General features: G+C 43.8%; 1 protein-coding gene across 4 annotated transcripts in view; it reads left to right on the forward strand.

Moving 5' to 3' along the window:
• The window catches only part of LOC129624651 (ATP-binding cassette sub-family C member 4-like), a 164,462-nt gene that overhangs the window by 54,596 nt on the left and 87,566 nt on the right, over positions 1–22,300 (forward strand). For all 4 annotated transcript variants that reach the window (XM_055542806.1, XM_055542808.1, XM_055542809.1 and 1 more), the window contains exons 12-19: positions 2,714–2,808; positions 3,031–3,117; positions 11,546–11,642; positions 14,912–15,109; positions 16,479–16,619; positions 17,541–17,578; positions 18,271–18,365; positions 20,685–20,831. In XM_055542806.1, the coding sequence (XP_055398781.1) occupies positions 2,714–2,808; positions 3,031–3,117; positions 11,546–11,642; positions 14,912–15,109; positions 16,479–16,619; positions 17,541–17,578; positions 18,271–18,365; positions 20,685–20,831 (898 nt within the window). The remainder of the gene's footprint in view (positions 1–2,713; positions 2,809–3,030; positions 3,118–11,545; positions 11,643–14,911; positions 15,110–16,478; positions 16,620–17,540; positions 17,579–18,270; positions 18,366–20,684; positions 20,832–22,300) is intronic.

A 22,300-nucleotide genomic window follows, 5' to 3' on the forward strand; every position in this document is an offset into this window, starting at 1 on the left:
TAGGAATGCAAGGGATTTCTGTGTGTTGATTTTATATCCTGCAACTTTACTATAGTCATTGATTAGTTCTAGTAATTTTCTGGTGGAGTCTTTAGGGTTTTCTATGTAGAGGATCATGTCATCTGCAAACAGTGAGAGCTTTACTTCTTCTTTTCCAATTTGGATTCCTTTTATTTCTTTTTCTGTTCTGATTGCTGTGGCCAAAACTTCCAAAACTATGTTGAATAGTAATGGTGAAAGTGGGCACCCTTGTCTTGTTCCTGATTTTAGAGGAAATGCTTTCAATTTTTCACCATTGAGGATAATGTTTGCTGTGGGTTTGTCATATATAGCTTTGATTATGTTGAGGTATGTTCCTTCTATTCCTGCTTTCTGGAGAGTTTTTATCATAAATGGATGTTGAATTTTGTCAAAGGCTTTCTCTGCATCTATTGAGATAATCATATGGTTTTTATTTTTCAATTTGTTAATGTGGTGTATTACATTGATTGATTTGCGGATATTGAAGAATCCTTGCATCCCTGGGATAAAGCCCACTTGGTCATGGTGTATGATCTTTTTAATGTGTTGTTGGATTCTGATTGCTAGAATTTTGTTAAGGATTTTTGCATCTATGTTCATCAGTGATATTGGCCTGTAGTTTTCTTTTTTTGTGGGATCTTTGTCAGGTTTTGGTATTAGGGTGATGGTGGCCTCATAGAATGAGTTTGGAAGTTTACCATCCTCTGCAATTTTCTGGAAGAGTTTGAGCAGGATAGGTGTTAGCTCTTCTCTAAATTTTTGGTAGAATTCAGCTGTGAAGCCGTCTGGACCTGGGCTTTTGTTTGTTGGAAGATTTTTTATTACAGTTTCAATTTCCGTGCTAGTGATGGGTCTGTTAAGATTTTCTATTTCTTCCTGATCGAGTTTTGGAAAGTTGTACTTTTCTAAGAATTTGTCCATTTCTTCCTCGTTGTCCATTTTATTGGCATATAATTGTTGATAGTAGTCTCTTATGATCCTTTGTATTTCTGTGTTGTCTGTTGTGATCTCTCCATTTTCATTTCTAATTTTATTGATTTGATTTTTCTCCCTTTGTTTCTTGATGAGTCTGGCTAATGGTTTGTCAATTTTATTTATCCTTTCAAAGAACCAGCTTTTGGTTTTGTTGATTTTTGCTATGGTCTCTTTTGTTTCTTTTGCATTTATTTCTGCTCTAATTTTTAAGATTTCTTTCCTTCTACTAACCCTGGGGTTCTTCATTTCTTCCTTTTCTAGTTGCTTCTCTAGACAGGAAACACAAAAATGGTGTATAAATTCGAACCCAAAACAATAAAGTAAATAGCAAAATGTCTTTTTAAGAGACACTCATTCCTTGATAAAAACAAGTCCTGTGCCTTCACCTCCTGGGCCACCAGCTCTCACACATGTGTCTCTAGCACAGACCTTCACACTTGCATGTACAACTGCAACATGACACCACTGGGAGGTCATCTCAGCTTGTCCATGAGTGGAGTTCCCTAAACCTGCATCCACCACCTTCCCCAACTCAGTAAATGGAGACCCTGTCCTTCCCCTTCCTCACCCCAAACACCACTATCTCCTCTTCTCTTACAGCCACACCCATCCTGTCAGCAGGTCTTTCAGACTCTGCCTTCAACATGTGCCTGGAGTGTGACCCCATCTCTCCATTCCCACTGCTCTCACTCTGGTCCTGACCACCGTCATCTCTCACCTCGATTACTCTGGTAGCCTCCTCACTTGTATCCACCCTCACCCTTCCCTACTTACTGTCTTTTTCTGTAAAACACAGGAGTGATTCCTTAAAACCTCAAATAGGTCCATCCTCCCCCCTCCTCTTCTTACTGGAGTGCCCCCAGGCTCCTCTTGCTGTGTCTCTGCCCTCACTCCCCTCATTCTTACTCAGCTCTGCTCTCCTCTCTCCTTGCTTGTCCTGAACACCTTGGGCATCTCCCCGTGGCCCCTGCACTTGCCCCTCCCTCTGTGTGGAGCAGCTTCTCCAGGTCTACCTGAGCCCCTCCCCCAGATCTGCTCACAGGGCTCTGAGCAGAGCCCTCCCCCCCAGTGTGGACTCACTTCCCTCCTTCACTCTCCATCCTCCTGAGCCAGCTTGCTTTTCCTTCTTGTCCTCAGTACTTGTGCTCAGGTTAATTTTCCATATCGTCCATCTTCCATCATGGAAAGAAACTCTAGGAGCTTTGTTTGTTTACAACAGAATTCATTGTGCCCAGAGCAATGCCTGTCATACAGTAGGTCCTCAGTAAATATCTGTTAAAATGGTCAAATGCATAGATGCTGTGCAAAACTACAGATTGAAAACAAATAAAAAACACTGAGACTTTTTTTTTTAATGTTCAAGGTCACAGTTTAGTTACTCTGACTTATACCCACTGCTTTAGCTTCCCAGGTAGTTTGGTGGGAAAGAATCCACCTGCCAGTGCAGGAGACACAGGAGACACTGATTCGATCCCTGGGTCAGGAAGATCTCCTAGAGGAGGAAACAGCAAACTGCTCCAGTGTTGTTGTCTGGAGAATCCTATGGACAGAGGAGCCTGACAAGCCCTAGTCCATGGGGTTACAAAGAGTTGAATACGACTTAGCATCTGAGCATGTATGCATGTTAATCAAATACTTGTATGAGGAACTAATGTGAAAAGTGTAAGATGGTAGTAGAACACATTTTATATCTTTTTCCCCTTTTCTATCTGTATAGGATTTACAGCTTTTGGAGAAAGGAGATCTAACTGAGATAGGAGACAGAGGAACCCCGCTGAGTGAAGGACAGAAAGCCCGGGTCAGCCTCGCCAGGTAAGTGGGGTTTCAGTTGCCATCATGCCCCTCTCCTCCACAGCTCCTAGTGGATGTGAGCACGCAGACCCCGCTCACCGGGTTGGGCTGTGTGAAGCAGGGTTTTGGCCCTTTCCCTGGGGTTCTGGAAGGAACCTGGAGTTGTTGGATGCCATCACGATTCAGAGATAAGACCCAGGGAGTGTGAAGTGTCCTCTCTTGACATCTCTCTGTGTTTTCTAGAGCCGTGTATCAGGACGCAGACATCTACCTCCTGGACGATCCGCTCAGCGCAGTGGATGCAGGAGTCAGCAGGCACTTGTTTGAACAGTGAGTTTGCTCCTGTTTTCTATTGTTTCTTCTCTCCAAGTGCCCTTCAAAGATGATGGAAGAGAGCTCAGAAAGGTCTTTATGCTCCAGGAGACTCAGCTCCCTCTGCCCTGGTGTCCCTCCCTTCCCTCCCTTCCCTCCACAGAAGATCTGTCGTAGAGAAATCTTGCCTTATGATGAGGTCAGGACAGGAACATACAGCAGGTGCTTCCAGTGTGTGGGGGCCAGTGGGGTCCGTGCTTTAGGGAGTGAGGGATAGATGGCAGTTTCCCTCCTGCTACTTGCAGTTGATTACCAGACACTTCGGGTGGATCCAGATGCCAGGAATAAGAAAGATGATGTAGGGTTTTTAAATCAGAGCATGAGACTCTATAACCTGGTACTTGGCTGCCAGTTTCTTTCCTCCATCATTTGCTTAAGGCACTTTAGAAGAGATGTTTTCGGTACTGACATAGGGCTTCAGTTGGAAAGACCCTGTTGGCTTATGCTTGTTATTCTATCGCTTTGGAAATAAAGTCTTTATTAAGTCTAGATTTAATAAAGACTAGAACTTGAGAATCATTTATTCCACATCTGAGTATGATTTCAATCATTTCATGTTATTTCATGGACACTTACTAGAATTAATACTTAGACCTACAATGTAGAGTCACCTATAATCTAGCTTAAGTCTTGACTCTCATTCCTGTTTCTAAAATGTAGAACTTGTCAGTGGCTCCTGGTTGGCTACACAATGACTAAAGTAGAACAACTCTGATTCTTTTCTGTGTATAATGTGTCCTAACACACACCGACTGAGGCCTCTTATGGAGTCTAGACTGGCCTTTTTGAAAGCCTTGCAAACTTGTTTTTTTCCTAAAACAGCCTCCACATCTCCCCCACGGTCAGGTCGCTTGCTGTTGTTCACTTTGTTAAAGCCAATGAGCCTTCCAGATGCGCTTATAAATACCCTGCACTTATAAACACCCTGCTGTGTGCACTGAGATCAATGCCTTACTGAATATAACCTCTTAGTTTACAAGGAGGACAGTTAGCCAGGAGAAGGGAAGGACCTCACTAAGCAGAATAAGGGAGAAGAGGATGCCCAGCTCTCATTCCTGCCTCTGAGGAACCTATCTCTATGTGGAGATTGTTAAGACAGATGCCTGAGAAAAGCTCAGCAGAGTCAGGGTTTAGAGGGTTTTAATACAGGATAGTAAGTGCTGACAGAGAAGGCAACGGCAACCCACTCCAGTACTCTTGCCTGGAAAATCCCATGGACGGAGGAGCCTGGTAGGCTGCAGTCCATGGGGTCGCTAAGAGTTGGACACGACTGAGGGACTTCACTTTCACTTTTCACTTTCATGCATTGGAGAATGAAATGGCAACCCACTCCAGTGTTCTTGCCTGGAGAACCCCAGGGATGGTGGAGCCTGGTGGGCTGCCGTCTGTGGGGTCGCACACATGACTGAAGTGACTTAGCAGCAGCAGCAGTAAGTGCTGAATGTAAAGTGGAAGTGGCAGCTGGAGACTTTCACTGAAGTTGGAAAGCTCCCTGTGCCCGGGGCTGGGCGGGCAGTGCCCTGGGGGCCTGCAGGCTGGCCAGGTGCATGGAGGCTGAGAAGAGGACCCAGTCCTTTGCTGAAGCAAGAGTAGAAAATCAGGTATGGAGGGAGGAGGAAGCAGGGCTGTGAGAACAGCAGGCACGTCCTCACCTGGAGGAGGTGGAGTGTGCAGCAGGGAGAAGCTGGAAATTCTTTCTGCCAGGTTCTGTGTTAGTTTCTAGGACTGTGTCTGTCCAGGCTGCTCTCACAGGAGACCAGTGCTTGGTGGCTTAGAAATAACAGAAGTTTTTCTCTCATGGTTTTGGAGGCTGGGAAAGTCCAAGTCAGGGTGCTGAAAGATTCAGTCTGCTGAGAGTCCGATTCCTGCGGCCTCACGTGGTGGCAGAGGTGAGGGAGCCATGTGGTTCCTTTTATCAGGGCACTAATCCCTTTCATTCAGGCTCCATCCTCATGACCTGGTCCCTCCCGATGGCCCCACCTCCTATTACCAACACAGTGGGGATTAGGTCTCAATGTATGACTTTTGAGGAGAAAAGCATTCAGTCTATAGCAAGTTGTCACAGATGGGGGTGATCAAAGAATAGAAATTAAATTTCTCACATTTCTTGAGGCTACAGGTTCAAGGTGTGGGTGATTTGGTTTCTCCTGAGACCTCTCTCCTTGGCTTCTGACCACATGCCCCTCGCTGTGTCCTCACACAGTCGGGGTTTTCTCTAGTAGCAGTGAGCAGGGGCTACTCTCTAGCTGTGATGCATGGACTTCTCATTGTGGTGGCTTCTCTCATTGCAGAGCCCAGGCTTTATCATGTGTGGGCTTAGTAGTTGCGGTTTCTGGGCCCCAGAGCACAGGCTCAGTAGTTGTGGTGCATGGGCTGAGGTGCTTTGCACATGTGGGAGCTTCCTGGACCAGGGAGGGATCCCGTGTCTCCTGCACTGGCAGGTGGATTCTTTGCCACTTAGCCAGCAGGGAAGCCCCCATTTGTATATTTTTGCTTATATGTCTGTTGCCTTAGGAGACTGACCTAAGAAAACATTGGTATAATTTATGTCACAGAATGTTTTGCCTATAATCTCTACTGGGAGTTTTATGGTGTCACATCTTATGATTAAGTATTTAAGCCATTTTGAGTTTATTTTTGTGCATGGTGGGGGGGTGTGTTCTAACTTTATTGATTTCATGCTTGTGTCTCTGTCCTTGTATCTTAGTCTCTTCATCTAAGCATACCAGTCAGATTAGATTAGATTCAGTATAATTAAGGGTAATGATTACCTTTTTAAAGTCCATGACACCAAATTCTAAGGTACTGACTACTAAGGTGACAACATATGAATCTGAGGGGATGTGATTGATTTACAGCAGGTCCAGAATAGCAAAGTAGAGACTTCAGCAGAGTCAGCAAATGAGAGAGGGAGGCCTGTGAGGAGCTCTGGGCTCTGGACACTAGGAGCTGGCTAGGAGCTGGGATTACACATCCACTAAGTGAGCGTTGTTAGACTTTGGTGGAACCTGCCCTTGTATAAAACATGCTTAGTGTTGGGGTGATAAAAGAGTGGTGGAGATGGATGGTGGTGATGGTTGCACATCAGTGTGAATGTACTTAATGCCACTGACTTGTATGCTTAAAACAGCAGAAACAGTAAATTTCATGTTAGGTATATTGTAACACACATACAAACCTGAATAGTGGCACAGAATCCTTGAGAACAAGAGGCAACAGGGCAGATGACACATGGCATGGTCTCCAGCTCTCTGATCTGACCCCCCTTTCCCAGCCTCTCCCGTTCATGCCTTGATGAATTTTCCCTTAGAGAAGTGCCTGTGTCTTGCCATGAGTTCAATGACAAGAGCTCGTGCTGTGACAGCGATTCCCCACCCCCACCCCCCTGGCATCATGAGTAGCTCAGCCTCCTTGTTCCTAGCACCCGACCCTGAGTTCACAAATGTGTGTCACCCCATCTTGTGTGCATCTGCACAAGTTCTCCATCAAGGCAGGAACAGATTCTGCTGGTCATTGCATCCATGTCACAGGGAAGGAGAGCAAGGCATTTTGGTGCTAAGGACAGTGTGCTGATCACAGAAGTTCTCCTGAGTTCTTTTTAAAACACTGGAGATAATTATAAAATCCTCTCAAATATTTTGAGTATACCGCTTTGGATATATACTTGATAGAAGCAAGCTTAAGACTTGTTTTTAAACCACATTCTCTCAGTTCAGTTCAGTTCAGTTTAGTCGTTCAATCGTGTCCAACTCTTTGCGACCCCATGAACTGCAGCACGCCAGGCCTCCCTGTCCATCACCAACTCCCAGAGTTCACTCAGACTCACATCCATCGAGTCAGTGATGCCATCCAGCCATCTCATCCTCTGTTGTCCCCTTCTCCTGCCCCCAATCCCTCCCAGCATCAGAGTCTTTTCCAATGAGTCAACTCTTCGCATGAGGTGGCCAAAGTACTGGAGTTTCAGCTTTAGCATCATTCCTTCCAAAGAACACCCAGGACCACGCTCCTTTAGAATGGACTGGTTGGATCTCCTTGCAGTCCAAGGGACTCTCAAGAGTCTTCTCCAACACCACAGTTCAAAAGCATCAATTCTTTGGCGCTCAGCTTTCTTCACAGTCCAACTCTCGCATCCATACATGACCACTGGAAAAACCATAGCCTTGATTAGACGAACCTTTGTTGGCAAAGTAATGTCTCTGCTTTTCAATATGCTATCTAGGTTGGTCATAACTTTCCTTCCAAGGAGAAACTGTCTTTTAAATCATGACTGCCGTCACCATCTGCAGTGATTTTTGAGCCCCCCAAAATAAATTCTGACACTGTTTCCACTGTTTCCCCATCTATTTCCCATGAAATGATGGGACCAAATGCCATGATCTTAGTTTTCTGAATGTTGAGCTTTAAGCCAACTTTTTCACTCTCCTCTTTCACTTTCATCAAGAGGCTTTTGAGTTCCTCTTCACTTTCTGCCATAAGGGTGGTGTCATCTGCATATCTGAGGTTATTAATATTTCTCCCTGCAATCTTGATTCCAGCTTGTGCTTCTTCCAGCCCAGTGTGTCTCATGATGTACTCTGCATATAAGTTAAATAAGCAGGGTGACAATATACAGCCTTGACGTACTCCTTTTCCTATTTGGAACCAGTCTGTTGTTCCATGTCCAGTTCTAACTGTTGCTTCTTGACCTGCATATAGCTTTCTCAAGAGGCAGGTCAGGTGGTCTGGTATTCCCATCTCCTTCAGAATTTTCCACAGTTTATTGTGATCCACACAGTCAAAGGCTTTGGCATAGTCAATAAAGCAGAAATAATGTTTTTCTGGAACTCTCTTGCTTTTCCATGATCCAGCAGATGTTGGCAATTTGATCTCATTCTCTAGGGAAACTTAAAGCAGGGAGCGTGAAAGCAATTTAGGAAACCACTCAGCAGCAACTGGAGAGTGTTTTCAAGTCAGAGAATTGGATGGAACAATATGCTGTGAGATATGGTGGTTGTGTGGAAGCTTTGTCATGGGGAGGGTTTTGTATTACAAATGAATGACTCACATGTCTGCTTGCCATTAACAGTTTCCTTCAGTCATGAATTTATATCCAAGGTCATTGAGGCTCATGACTTTTATAGCTTTATGCTGTGAACACAGTGGATTCTATCAGCTACAGAAGGTGAGGGCCTTATGTGAAGTGATGCAGTCTCATCTGTGTCCAGTCATGGATCCCATCCTGGTTCAGCCCCACATCACTAGACCCCTGCCTCCTGCATCATCAGATCTTGGGGTCTGTCCTGATAAGACTCCCACGCTGCTGTCTACACAGCTCACCCTCTTGTCTACACAGCTCACCCACCTGCTCCAGCCCTTCATGGATACACCTCCCCCCCCACCACCTCCACCCACCACCACTCTGCCACCACCACATTCATAAAGCAGCTCCAGGTCCTTAAACAAACAGGCTTCCTTGCTGTCTGCTCCCATCAGCCTTTCCAGTTCGTCCCCACACCCACTCGGTGTCCAGCTGGGCTGGCTCTGTGGGGGTCCTTTCTCACCCCTGTCTGTCTGTACACACCGGTCCCTCTGTCCCAGAGCCAGGGAGCAGTGCGCCAGGACACAGAAGGAAGGTGGAGGATGGGACCTGCCATTCCCTCCTGCTCCTCCAGGGGGCGCCCGTGCCCTCTGTCTGCCCACAGCCCTCAGTGGGTGCACTTGACCATTTATGAGTCCCCCTGCCACCCGCTGTAGCTCAGTTTGGAAAGAATCTGCCTGCAGTGCAGGAGACCCGGGTTCAACTCCTGGGTCGGGAAGATCCCCTGGAGAAGGAAATGGCAACCCGCTCTAGTATTCTTGCCTGGAAAATCTCATGGACAGAGGAGCCTGTCAGGCTACAGTCCATGGGATTGCAAGAGTCAGACACGACTTAGCCACTAAACCACCACCACCACCTGCCACCCATAAACTATGAATGCAGGAAGACACCTCAGCCCAGCCTGTTCTTTCCAAGGAACTCTGCACCTGCTGTGCCTTCTTCCAGGATGTTTCCCCACTTAGTCTCAGGGCTCCCGTGTCTCCACATCTAAGACAGCAGCTGCCCTTCTTTTTCCTTCAGAGCACAGGTCACAGCCCAATAGTGGGTTTTTTATGCTTGCTCACTGTGTCCTCTACACGGTGCAGAGTATTGTCTTCCATCTTGACCTATATGGGTGGATCCTCAGCACTTAGGACAGTGCCTGGCTCCTCAGCAAACCTCTGCCAATTGAATGAACGGAGGTGGGGCCTCTGTCTTACTTGTATCACCTCCAGCGCAAGATGCGTCCCCTTTTAATAGAGTCCTTATATAGGATTATATGTGGGATTATAGGATTAACACAGACTATATTGGAATAACTGTTATACAACTGGTTGCTGACTCAGTCATTTCTATGGCATGACTTGGAAATCTTTAAAAACTTGGAAAATAGTGTATTCTTCTAGTGATTTGGATAAAAGCATCATTTAGGAAAAATTCAAAGCCATTAACTGATCTCTTCATTGTAATTATTTGTATTACCTCATCTGTGATGGGATGTTAGGAAGAAAACATCTTAAAACTTTTGGGTTGGTTCATCTTGGACACAATACCCTGTCAGATTTGATTAACATCCACCTTTAGAGATTATTGGCAGGTAATTATGAATTAAGGAGAAACAATTCTGATTCAGTATTAAGTTTTTAGTACTAAGTTTGAACAAGTTTTAGTCAAGAAACTTAGGTATGAACGCTGAACTAACACATGTCAAAGTGTAAAAATGAATCCCTTTAGACTTAGCGAAGGGATGGTGTGTGTGTTTACATCCCAGGGTCTTGTTTCTGATCATAGACTCAGTGCCCACAGTGTCCCCTTAAGAGTTTTCTGACCTGAGTCCAAAGCACATGACCGCTCGTGGCTAGGGAAGAGTGGAAAAGAAAGCTGACATTTGCTGAGTAGATTGATGGTTTGATTTCTCAGAACACATGGGTGAGTTGTAATTGATGTTCTAAGGTGAAGAAACTGAGGTTTAGTCACTTGTCTGATGTCGTCCGTCTCATGAGAGGGACTGAGCTGCAGTCTGCTGCCTCCAGACTCTATCTGACTCACTCACAGGCTGAGCTCTGGCCCAGGTTCCTGAGATTTGTTCTGCAAGGGCCTTGGGCTCCCAGAGTACCTGCCTGGAGCCCTGCCTGTGGTCACTGGGGCCCCAGGCTCACCCACTTGCTTCCCTGGAGGGGTTGTGGACCCTGTGGAATGACACTGGACCTGAGTCCCTTGGGGTCTACATTTGAAATGTAGGAGTAGTTTTTTTTTTTTTTTTTTTTAAACTGTGAAAACAATTTAAGGTTGAATAGTGAGGGGTGTTGGAGAAGGCAATGGCAACCCACTCCAGTACTCTTGCCTGGAGAATCCCATGGACAGAGGAGCCTGGTAGGCTGTGGTCCATGGGGTCGCTAGGAGTCAGACACCACTGAGTGACTTCACTTTCACTTTTCACTTCCAAGCATTGGAGAAGGAAATGGCAACCCACTCCAGTGTTCTTGCCTGGAGAATCCCAGGGACGGGGGAGCCTGGTGGGCTGCCGTCTATGGGGTCGCACAGAATTGGACACAACTGAAGCAACTTAGCAGCAGCAGCAGTGAGGGGTGTCTTGACTAAGAGAACTGGTGGGTGCTCTGAGCCATTGGGTGATTTCCACTGTGATTTGGGCCATTTGGATTCTGTTCTTTTACTTTCATAGGTGGAAGGTGTTCACTCCAAATGAAAGAAGACTTGCTTCCTGAATGGAATTGGGAATATTGTAGTGACTGATAGAGGCCACTCTGGCATTCATTTTCTATCTAACATTCTTTGGGAACAAGTGTCTAGCAAATGCACTCTGGCAAAGATGACCAAGAATCTATTAATTTTTTGTTGTGAATATTTGCCTCATTAATTATAAATAATCACCTAGAAAGCTGTCTAAGAATGTACACATTTTTAAATGACATGGATCCCTTTTCTCGCATTCCCAGATAGAAATAAAATAGTGTTTTAGTTTAGTCAAGTTTTGAAATCTCAGTATTACTCAGTTGTTTTCCTTAATGAAACATGTAAATAATTGTTAAACTGAGTTTTAGAGGAAAAAACTTAGCTGTTTTTGTCTCCTTCAGTAGACTGGTTTTAAGAATTTTTTTATAGCACTAGATTCAAATTTGCTGCTGATAAATTTAAGAACCTAGTTGGATGAATTGATTTGTGTTTACTTAATTTGTATTATTGATTTGGTATTTAAACTAAAGATCTTTCACTGCTGCGTGGTCTTTGTCTCACTGTTTTCAAAATATAGGGTTTCATTGAGGCACCCCATTAATGTGCTTTTGCTTACTGTGCCTTTTACATTTACAGGTGTGTCCATCAGGCCTTGAAGGAGAAGATCACAATCTTAGTCACGCATCAGTTGCAGTACCTAAAAAATTCAAGTCAGATTCTGATATTGAAAGATGTAAGTAATTTCTAGTAATCCGTGGAATTGCTAGCACTCAGGTGTGTTGAAAGACAGACCTCCCTGCGGGTTACTCTCCTGGGTTTATGGTAAATGCCCTCTTCTCCCTCAGTTTTTTGCCTCCTTCTTCTCAGAGCTGGTGTTCATGCCTTGGAGGATGAACCTAAAGCCCTATAGAAATGTCACTGTTACACTCTAAGCCACATAAACCCTAAAGTGTATAAAAGTTCAACCACAGGGTTATTGAATCATCACTATTCTAATGAAATTTGTTAAGGGAAATGTTACAGTTTTATTTAGAACATTTTACTTTCTTCTTCCATGACTTAAGTCAAAGTGTATCACTTAGAAATTAGAGATTCTACGATCTGTTGGTATCCAGGTGATTGTCATACATAATTTGTCTAAAGAGCATCTTCCATTAGCTCTAGAAGCGAGGTTGGGTATCCGAGCATCCAGGTCAGAGACATCCTCTCTGCTGGTGTCTCCAGTTGCTGGTCTCCCTGCCCAGGTCTCTATGTGCCCAATACGTGTGGGAGCCTGTGCAACAGGAGGACAAGGCCCTGCCTTCATGGGGACCCTGTTCTTATGGGGAGGATGTGACAAAGAAGGTGACATCCTGGCTGCCTCACAGGGTTTGAGTGACATGAAGGTGGGGGCCACACAGTCACCTGGGGGAGGGAGTCTGAGGCAGGGGGTCCTAAGGAAGGAGTTGACCTGGCAGGTTGGAGGAACAGCAGGAAGACCAGAGTGTCTAAGGAGTGACCAGGGCAATGGGAGGGAGCTGGTCTCCGAGCAGTGGGCAGCGAACCCGGAAGTGGGATGGAAGTCTTGGATATTCCAGATCAAAGGAGGGATGTGATCTGATGTGGGAGTTAAGAGATTCCTCTGATGGTCACTGGAGGGGTGACAGAAGAAGCAGTTAGGAGCCTTAGTAAAGCTGAGGAGACAGAAGTGTGGGCTCAGGTTAGAGATTCAGTTTCTAGAGCTGCCGTATCACAGCACCGCAAGCTGGGTGACCGCAGGAGTTTATTGTCTCCTTGTTCTGGAGGCTACAAGTCCCAAATCCAGGTGATGGCAGGGCCGTGTTCCCACCAGAGGCTCCAGGGAGAATCCTTCCTTCCAGCCTCTGGTGTTCACGGGCCTTCTTTGGTGTTCCTTGGCTTCCAGCTGCAGCACTGTGGTGTCTGCCTCTGATGTCACATGGCCTTTGTCCCCGTGTCAGTCTGGGTCTCTTCTATTCTCATAATGACATCGGTCTTACTGACTTTAGGTCACCCTGCTCCAGTGTGACCTCATCTTAACTCGATTACATCTGCGAAGACCCTGTATCCAAATAAGGTCACGTCCACAGGTGTCATGTTTGAGCACATCTTTTTAAGGAGGGAGCACCATCCAACCCACAACTCCTAGCATGGCTGGGTGTGGGGTGGAGACTAGTGAGAACTGTTCAGACTTGGTGGTCGTCCGATGCTTCACTCCTTGGCTTGTTTGCCTCTGGGTCTCAGCGCCTTTGTTGTTAACCCCTGACTGTTCCACAGGCCCTTGGTCAGATCCCTGACTTCTGAAACGAATCTCTACTCTAAGAAAGATTATTAAAGTACAGAACCCCTGCCTATCTAGGAGCGGTTCCATGTGTCAGCCCTTCTCCACTCTAGGGGTAGGCTAAGGGTTCTCAAGTTTGAGAGCAGTTGATTTCATGTGCAGAGAGGGCAATTCTAGTGTGTAAACCCCAATGTTGATAGTGTTATGAGCACAGGATCAGTGGGCAGGAGTATAACCTATTTCGCCCATCTCTAGATGTTTTGGGGTCCCCCTAGTGTTTCCTTTGAGGATACTACCCCCAATTTTAGTATTAATAAAACAACTATTTGTCCACTGGTGAGCACCCCTGCATGAGTTGGGGTCCATCCTCACTGTCGGGTCCCTCTCTTCACAGCAGATGGGGGATGGCTGTCCCTTCATCCCCCCAGAATTGTCAGTGCTTGACTGTTGAGTGAAATTGCTGTCTTTGTACCACCAATCATTTAAATTTCCATATTACAGATTTGATGTGGTGAGTGGTAATTTCACTAAAGAAGTGTGTGAATTTCCCCTCCCAAGTGGAACATGACATAATATATCCTGTATCTTTTTCTGGTTCTGCAGTATCAGATGGTACCCAGATGCTTCCCTGCATTTCTCCCAGTGGACCCCCTCAGGGGAGAGTGTGAGAGGGGTCCCAGTGAGGGTCCTGGTCATCTCCCTCCACCTGAGCTGCCTCAACCAGAGCTGCTTCTCATTTGATGAGTTTTGCATCCTGAGATTTTTTTCCCCTAATGTTTTATTTGCTACTGAGGGAATCAGCTGAGTCTGGTTTCACGGGGTCAGAAAATAGTAAAACATCTGCAGACATTATCTTATATGAATTTGAAAGGGAGAGAAACTATGCAAGGATATGTCACATGTGTTCAAAGAAAATTATTTGATTGGTTATATTTTAAGCAGTTGCCTGATTTGGGGAGGCCTAGTTGGCTGCTTATGGTTGGTCATTCCTAAGTTTTTTCTCAGATCTGAGTGCATTGATTCTAGCTTAGGTTTTGGTTTGTGGGCACAGACTGCCAAGGCTTTAGAGCCACTCCAGTCCTATGGCTTCCTTGTTTAATTACTTTATCAGGTGGAATATTGAATTTTCAGTTGGGAACTTGCTGAGTGTGTGGGGGCAGTTGTAGAGACCAGAGAGAGGCCTCTCATGGGTTTGCTGTCCGGGGCTGGTTCCTATTATCCCAGCCGGGCACATGATAGTGCAACAGTGACAGTGGTCAGTGGAGATTTAATGAGAGACTCTTACCCATATGCAGATGTGCTTGTGCCCACCTCTGGGTTAAGTTTAAATTCCTTTCCTGGAATTGTCACATGAGGCTTCTCTCAATTCCCATGTTGTCTAAAAAGACTGTGGTGGTCCTCCCACCAACCTCTGTACTTCTTGCTTCCCTAAGTGCCCAGGGTAGTCGTGTCAGTGGCCTCCATTTTAACACATGAGAACATGTTTCTTTCACATCCCCCAGCACCTGACACAGGGACAGGGTTTGGCAGAGAACACAATGCTCAGTTCTGTACTGAGTTGACTGAACTAGATTTCTCAACAAGAATTCTAGACCCAGGCATCATTTTTTTTTCCTTCAAAAATCATAATTTAAGACCAGATAACTTTTTTGATTAGTATTTAGGTTGGTTTAATATTATCAAATATAAGTTAATTCCTCTCAATTTTTTTTTTTTAATTTTAGGGCAAAATGGTGGAAAGAGGAACTTACTCTGAGTTCCTGAAATCCGGGGTAGATATTTTTTCCCTTTTTGAGAAGGGGAATGAGCAGTCTGAATCATCTCCAGTTCCAGGAGCTCCCACTGTGATCTCTGAGTCTTTGGTTCAGTCTCTCCAGTCTCCCAGACCCTCATTGAAAGATGCAGCTCCAGAGGACCAAGAAGTGAGTTTCTCATCCTGCAGTGTGCCCGGGTCTGTGTGCTCTTGGTGGCCTCGTGGACCTTCAGTCTTCTTGTGACATCTTCATTTGTCCCAAAGTAGACCCTAAGTTCCCAAAGTCTTGTTCCATGGAATTAGTAGAGTTAGAAGAGCATGCGGGGAGCAAGCCTGCTTGGGGTTCCCCTTTGGGTGTAGGATGGAGAATCTTATGGAGAGTAGTAGCAGGTGCCATGCTATGAATTTCGGAGTGCATGTGGCTCACACTGATTGTGAGCCACATCAGTTTACCTTAGTTACATCCTAGTCATGCTGGTGGCCCCTGGCTTCCCTTATGCATCCAGAGGCTTAATGTGAAGACCCCCTGAGACTGAGTCCTGCTGTTGCCACGTTAAATTAGCTACTTTTCCTATATGTTGGAATGTTCTGGCACTGCAGGTGACTGATGGTAGTGTTTTGCCTCAGTGTCAGATGGTTTGTGATAGGTCAGAGGTAATGTGGGCAAAGGACCTGACACATGGTAAACACTTTGGTGTTAGTTCCCGTCCTCCTTTCTTACCCTTCATGACCAAGAACCACGTCTTATCAACCTTGAACCCCAGTGGCCAAGGCAGAGCCTAGGACACACTAGGCTCCTGTGATGTTGTAATGCATTCTAAGTCCTCCAGACAGAGATGAGGAAATGCACTAGATCTCCCATAAAAACATACACAGATATTCCCTTGATAGCCAAACCCTCAACATCCAAACCCAAGAGCCTGGAATGGTTCTATAAGTATTCAGATTAGCTGTTCACTTTCTAAACTCAGGAATCACTCTCTGAAACTTAGGAACCAAATAGATTCAGACCATATGCTTGCAGTGTGCTATCCAAATTCATATTACTCCAGCTCTCTCTGTGAACTCAGTTTACTGTACTTGGCTAGTATTTTGAGCCCCAATTATGTTTTATGTTTCTATCATTGAATGACACAAGTCATCTAGAGGGATACATTAGCTCCATATCATTTTATGTGTTATCTTAGATCAAACTTCTGCATTTATATGTTAATTGATTTTGTTGTGTGTTAGTTGAGAGTCATGATGTATTTTAAGCAAAACTACCCAACGCTGAATGAATGAACTCATGCGAATGACATTTCCTTATTTCTAACAGATTCCTAGAAGTAGGATGGCTGAGTCCAAGTGTAAACACATATGTAGTTTGGCCAGATATGCCCACACCTTTCTCTGTAGGAGGTGGACCATCCTGCACTCCTACCAGTGTATGAGATGTGTGTTTCCCACAGCTTTGCAGTGGAGGACATTGCTGAGCTTTTGAAATTTGGGATTCATTTTTTAAAATTTCATCTCTTACTGCCATTTTTCCATTCTAGACTGAGAATATACAGGTTATACTACCTCTGGAGGACCATTTGGAAGGAAAAGTTGGTTTTAAGACATATGTGAATTACTTCACAGCTGGTGCTGACTGGCCTGTCATCATCTTCCTTATGCTAGTCAACATCACAGCTCAGGTACGTAAGGGCGTTTATTTTGGTTTGTGCACTCAGCTTGATATTTATATACTATTTATACTGTGTTTTATAATTATTTATTTATATACGATGGGGAACACGTGTACACCCATGGCAGATGCATGTTGATGTATGGCAAAACCAATACAATATCGTAAAGTAAAAAAAAAAAAAAAATAATAATAATAAATTAAAAAAAAACAAAAACAAACAAAAAAAATAAAATATAATATAATTATTTTTAAATATATATATTAAGAAATTTATCTCAAAGACTTTGCTCATGCAGCTGTGGGCCTATCTGGGCGAATGTGAAATCTGAAAGGCAGACCTGCAGACTGAAACCTTAGACAGGAGCTGACCCTGATGTCTTGAGACATAATTTCTTCCTCCTCTAGGAAGCCTCAGGGTTTGCTCTTCAAGCCTTCATCTGACTGGACGAAGCCACCACAGTGTTGAGGGTGGTCTCCTCTCCTGAAGTTCTGATGATGGATGTGAACCACATCCACAAAATACCTTCACAGCAACATCTAGATGGGTGTTTGGTTGAATCACTGGAGACTGACCTAGCCAAGCTGACACCCAGAACTGACCATCACTGTACCTGTCAAGCTTTTTCTTTGAAAAAAATCCAAACATATGTACTGTTATTACTGCCTTTTGCAGTCCACTTGGATTTGCATTGAAGTACATTATATTTGGGGAGCAAAGTCTTCTAGGGAAAAGGGGATTTCTTTTAAAGATATTAACATGCAAGATGCCCTCCCTTGACCTGTGGTCATCTAGGGTATGGGGTTTGGTGCAGACCTGAGGCGGAAGGACCGTCTCCATGTTCTGGAGCCTTTCCATCCCCCATCCTAGTAAGTGGGGTGCGAGGTTCAGTGATGTCAGTGTGTGAGTGACTGCTGTTTCCTGCTCCAGGTTGTCTACGTCCTGCAGGACTGGTGGCTTGCATTCTGGTGAGTGATTCCTGGTCTGACCCAAAGTGCTGTGAAATCTACACAAAGCCCCCTTTCCCACAGAGTCAGGGGGAGAGATGGGGCAAGTTCAGCCTCCTCTTCTGACCCTCATGTAGTTTCCCTGAAGAAAGATGAAAGTTCCTGTGGATGGTGTGTGATCCCCTCATGGTCTCTCCACATGTCCCTCCCTTTAGCAGCTTCTTCACAGACAATTCTTTTTCTTTTTTTGAACTTTTAATATTGTATTGGGATATGGCCGATCAACAATGTTATGATAGGTTCATATGAACAGTCAAGGGATGCAGCCACACATATATACGTACCCATTTTCCCCCAAACTTCCCTCCCATACAGGCTGCCACATAACATTGGGCAGAGTTCCATGTGCTATACAATAAGCCCTCGTTGGTTACCTGTTTTAAACAGCAGTGTGTGCATGAGCATCCAAACATTCTATCTATCCTTCCCCTTGGCAACCATAAGTTCATTTTCTAAGTCTGTCTTCACAGATAATTTTGAAAACTGAAAGTCATGATTCAGATTTTTAAAAGGGAGACACACAGAGGGCCTTGTGAGCTGGGAAACACTTTCTAGCATAAAATACATTTCTTGAATTGAGGTAATTTTTTGTGATATTTGTATAAATTCTATGTATATCTATAGTGTAATATTTTTTATTTCCTCTTCCATAGGGCGAATCTACAAAGTGAGCTGTATTCTAGGTTATTAGTAAAAGAAGATGAAGATGTAATGTTTGTTCTGAACTGGTACTTAAGAGTTTATTCAGGTAAAGTTGGGTCATCTGCTCTATAATACCAGAGTTTAAGGTGCTTACAATGACTCTGCATGAGCAAGAGGACTTGCAGAGTAATTCAGTAATGTCTTAATAGATTAAGTATATGAATCATGTTTACTCTGTGAATTAATTAGAATAGTTATTTTAAAGATCTACTAGAAGAAAAGAGGTTGAATGGAGACTCTTAAGTTGGTCCATACTGGATTGTGGTAGTTAAACCAGGATTGAATATTGAGAAAATCAGCTACTGGAAATATGTAGCTACTGTGTATTCTAAAAGGTGCTTTAACTAAATCTTATATCGCTGTATGGATGGGTAAGGGGATTAGAAATGGATCCCCATCCCGTTGTTCTGATTCTGTATGAATAAACCTTGGCTTTTATTGATGTTGGATGAAATCCTCTGGCAGCATGGACCCCAGATAAAAGCATTATTCCCTCCCAGGTATGCAAAGCTCCCATTTCCACACTGCTCATCTCCTGGGCTTCACTAATAACTTGAGAAGCTAAGCAGGGGAAGTCCAGTGTCTGGAATTAGGATTCCTTCTCTTTCTTACCCTGAGATCACAGTGTTATCTCCTCCCCAACTGTGTGATTAATTGAAAATTTGGCTTGCCAGACTAATATTATCATGACTATCTCTATTCACAAGAGTATTTAGAATATATATTGCATAGCATTCAGTTCTGTTCAGTTGCTCAGTCATGTCCGACTCCTTATGACCCCATGAATCGCAGCACGCCAAGCCTCCCTGTCCATCACCAACTCCCGGAGTTCACTCAGACTCACGTCCATCAAGTCAGTGATGCCATCCAGCCATCTCATCCTCTGTCATCCCCTTCTCCTCCTGCCCCCAATCCCTCCCAGCATCAGAGTCTTTTACAATGAGTCAACTCTTCGCATGAGGTGGCCAAAGTACTGGAGTTTCAGCTTTAGCATCATTCCTTCCAAAGAACACCCAGGGCTGATCTCCTTTAGAATGGACTAGTTGGATCTCCTTGCAGTCCAAGGGATTCTCAAGAGTCTTCTCCAACACCACAGTTCAAAAGCATCAATTCTTCAGTGCTCAGCTTTCTTCACAGTCCAACTCTCACATCCATACATGACCACTGGAAAAACCATAGCCTTGATTAGATGGACCTTTGTTGGCAAAGTAATGTCTCTGCTTTTGAATATGCTATCTAGATTGGTCATAACTTTCCTTCCAAGGAGTAAGCCTCTATTAATTTCATGGCTGCAGTCACCATCTGCAGTGATTTTGGAGCCCCAAAAAATACAGTTTGACACTGTTTCCACTGTTTCCCCATCTATTTCCCATGAAGTGATGGGACCAGATGCCATGATCTTCATTTTCTGAATGTTGAGCTTTGAGCCAACTTTTTCACTCTCCTCTTTCACTTTCATCAAGAGGCTTTTTAGTTCCTCTTAACTTTCTGCCATAAGGGTGGTGTCATCTGCATACCTGAGGGTATTGATATTTCTCCCAGCAATCTTGATTCCAGCTTGTGCTTCTTCCAGCCCAGCATTTCTCATGATGTACTCTGCATATAAGTTAAATAAGCAAGGTGACAATATACAGCCTTGACGCACTCCTTTTCCTATTTGGAACCAGTCTGTTGTTCCATGTCCAGTTCTAACTGTTGCTTCCTGACCTGCATATAGGTTTCTCAAGAGGCAGGTCAGGTGGCCTGGTATTCCCATCTCTTTCAGAATTTTCCACAGTTTATTGTGATCCACACAGTCAAAGGCTTTGGCATAGTCAATAAAGCAGAAATAGATGTTTTTCTGGAATTCTTGTGCTTTTTCAGTGATCCATCGGATGTTGGCAATTTGATCTCTGGTTCCTCTGCCTTTTATACAACCAGCTTGAACATCTGGAGTTCACGGTTCACATATTGCTGAATCTGGCTTGGAGAATTTTCAGCATTACTTAAATTAGCTACTTGTATAATTATCTGTCTTATATGTTTTATTAGGACTTGTAATTGAATTAGGCAAGCCTAGAATGAAACTGTAGTTTACACTTATTTTTTTCCCCTGTGTTATTTCTATTTAGTGAGAGGAAAACAGTGATTTTTACACTTTTCTTTAGAAATGTATTTTTTGAAAGCATTAAACTCTTAGAGAATATACTTTATGCATACATATATATATGTATGTTTTCTATTCTGTATTTTATATATGTAACCCTCTATACAAATTTGATTTATAGAATAAAATACACAGTATCTTTTTAAACTGCCTGCCATGCTTTAGCATGGTTTGGGATCAGACAGAGATCTTGTGCTGAGTGATGTTTCTTTATTTCAGGGTTAACTGTGTCTACTGTCCTTTTTGGCATCACACGGTCTCTGTTGATATTCTACATCCTTGTTTATTCTTCACAAACTTTGCACAACAAAATGTTGGAGACCATTTTAAGATCTCCGGTATTGTTCTTCAATAGAAATCCAATAGGTAAGTCAGACACCATATTTTTTAGTGAATATATCTTGTTAACACATTAAGTGCCTGGTTACATTTTCATATTTGAAAATGGAAGAGATGCTTTCAAGAAAATCACTGTGTGTGTTTATTCATTTTCTAAAAAAAGCTTCACTGATAATTTTTCCTGCCAGAGAAAATCTGAATATAGGAGCATATAAGCTTTTATTCCAATTTATACATGTCTGTAAAACTACATGACTGTTTACTTTGCAGGATGATTTAGGAGTCCATTTTTTATGTGGCATATGAAACACCTAACGGATGATGCAAATGTGTTGAAATGTTTTTGACTAGTTGTTGAAACGTTGGCTGTGTTACATAGTGTTAAGCTAACTAGGAAGGACTTTCTTCCAGGAAAATCTCTACTGACGACAGGCTGTGTGTTTCTTTCTTTCATTGTCCATCCATTTCTGGGACCACAGAACTCTGACATGTGCCCTTATTTTGAGTTTTACCTAAATGGTAATGTAAGATTAATTAAAATACAAGATCAGTGAAATATAAACATCCTCTTCAATAAAATCAACACTCTAGTTTTACAATGGACTTTTGGTTACATTTAGGAGGTCTTGTGGTTTATAGCAGGTGGATCCTCAGTGTTAAGAGTGTCCCTGAAGGTTTCACAGTGATTGCTTCCTCCTCCCTGAGGCCTTCGACCTGTCTTGCTAGTGAAGGTAGTCTCGTGACCTAGGTTCCTATGAAGAGTTAGTTCATTGGCCTACATGCCCACTCTGTTCATTTGGTTAGACTTGTGCTGAGGCACAGGGTGGCTTTGTTTTTGCAGGTGATGATTGACAGGGCCTGTTAATGCAGGGATGTGACTGGAGAGAGGACAGCAGTAGCCTTGGCCTGGCCATCAACTAGGTGTGTGATCAAGGCCAGAGTAGGTGGATACTACTGGGCAGGCAAATCTCCAGGCAGGATGTTGTCATGGTTATAAGTATGGACCCTGGAGCCAACTTCCTGGGTTCAGTCCTAGTGCTAGTTATTAATAGTGGTAGCCAGTTATAGTTATGTTAATACTTATATGCTAGTTATTTAATTTTTCTGTGTTTCAATTTTCTTACCTATAAAATGAGGATACTATTCACACACTTACCAATATCTTGACGTTGTGGGCATTAAGCAGGTTCATACATTCACAGCACTTAGCACAGGGTCAGTGCCTAATGAACCTTAGTGAGGATGATGGCATGGTGTCTGGGAACTTCTCTCCTGTGAAATGGGAATAACCTGTGCCCTTCCTGTTTCACAAGACTGTTGTGAGGATTAAATAAGAGTGTTTAGTGCAGCATCTTGTGTAGATTTATTCAACACATGTTCTTTAGTCCAGGCACTGTGAGGAGCACAGGATGCTAAACTGCAGAGGCCCACAGAATCTCATCTTATAATGAAGCTGGAGTGAGGAAGTGATTGGAAGAGTCTTTGCTATTACAGCT

This window comes from Bubalus kerabau, chromosome 12 (assembly GCF_029407905.1).
Source record: "Bubalus kerabau isolate K-KA32 ecotype Philippines breed swamp buffalo chromosome 12, PCC_UOA_SB_1v2, whole genome shotgun sequence".
Lineage (NCBI taxonomy): Eukaryota > Metazoa > Chordata > Mammalia > Artiodactyla > Bovidae > Bubalus > Bubalus kerabau.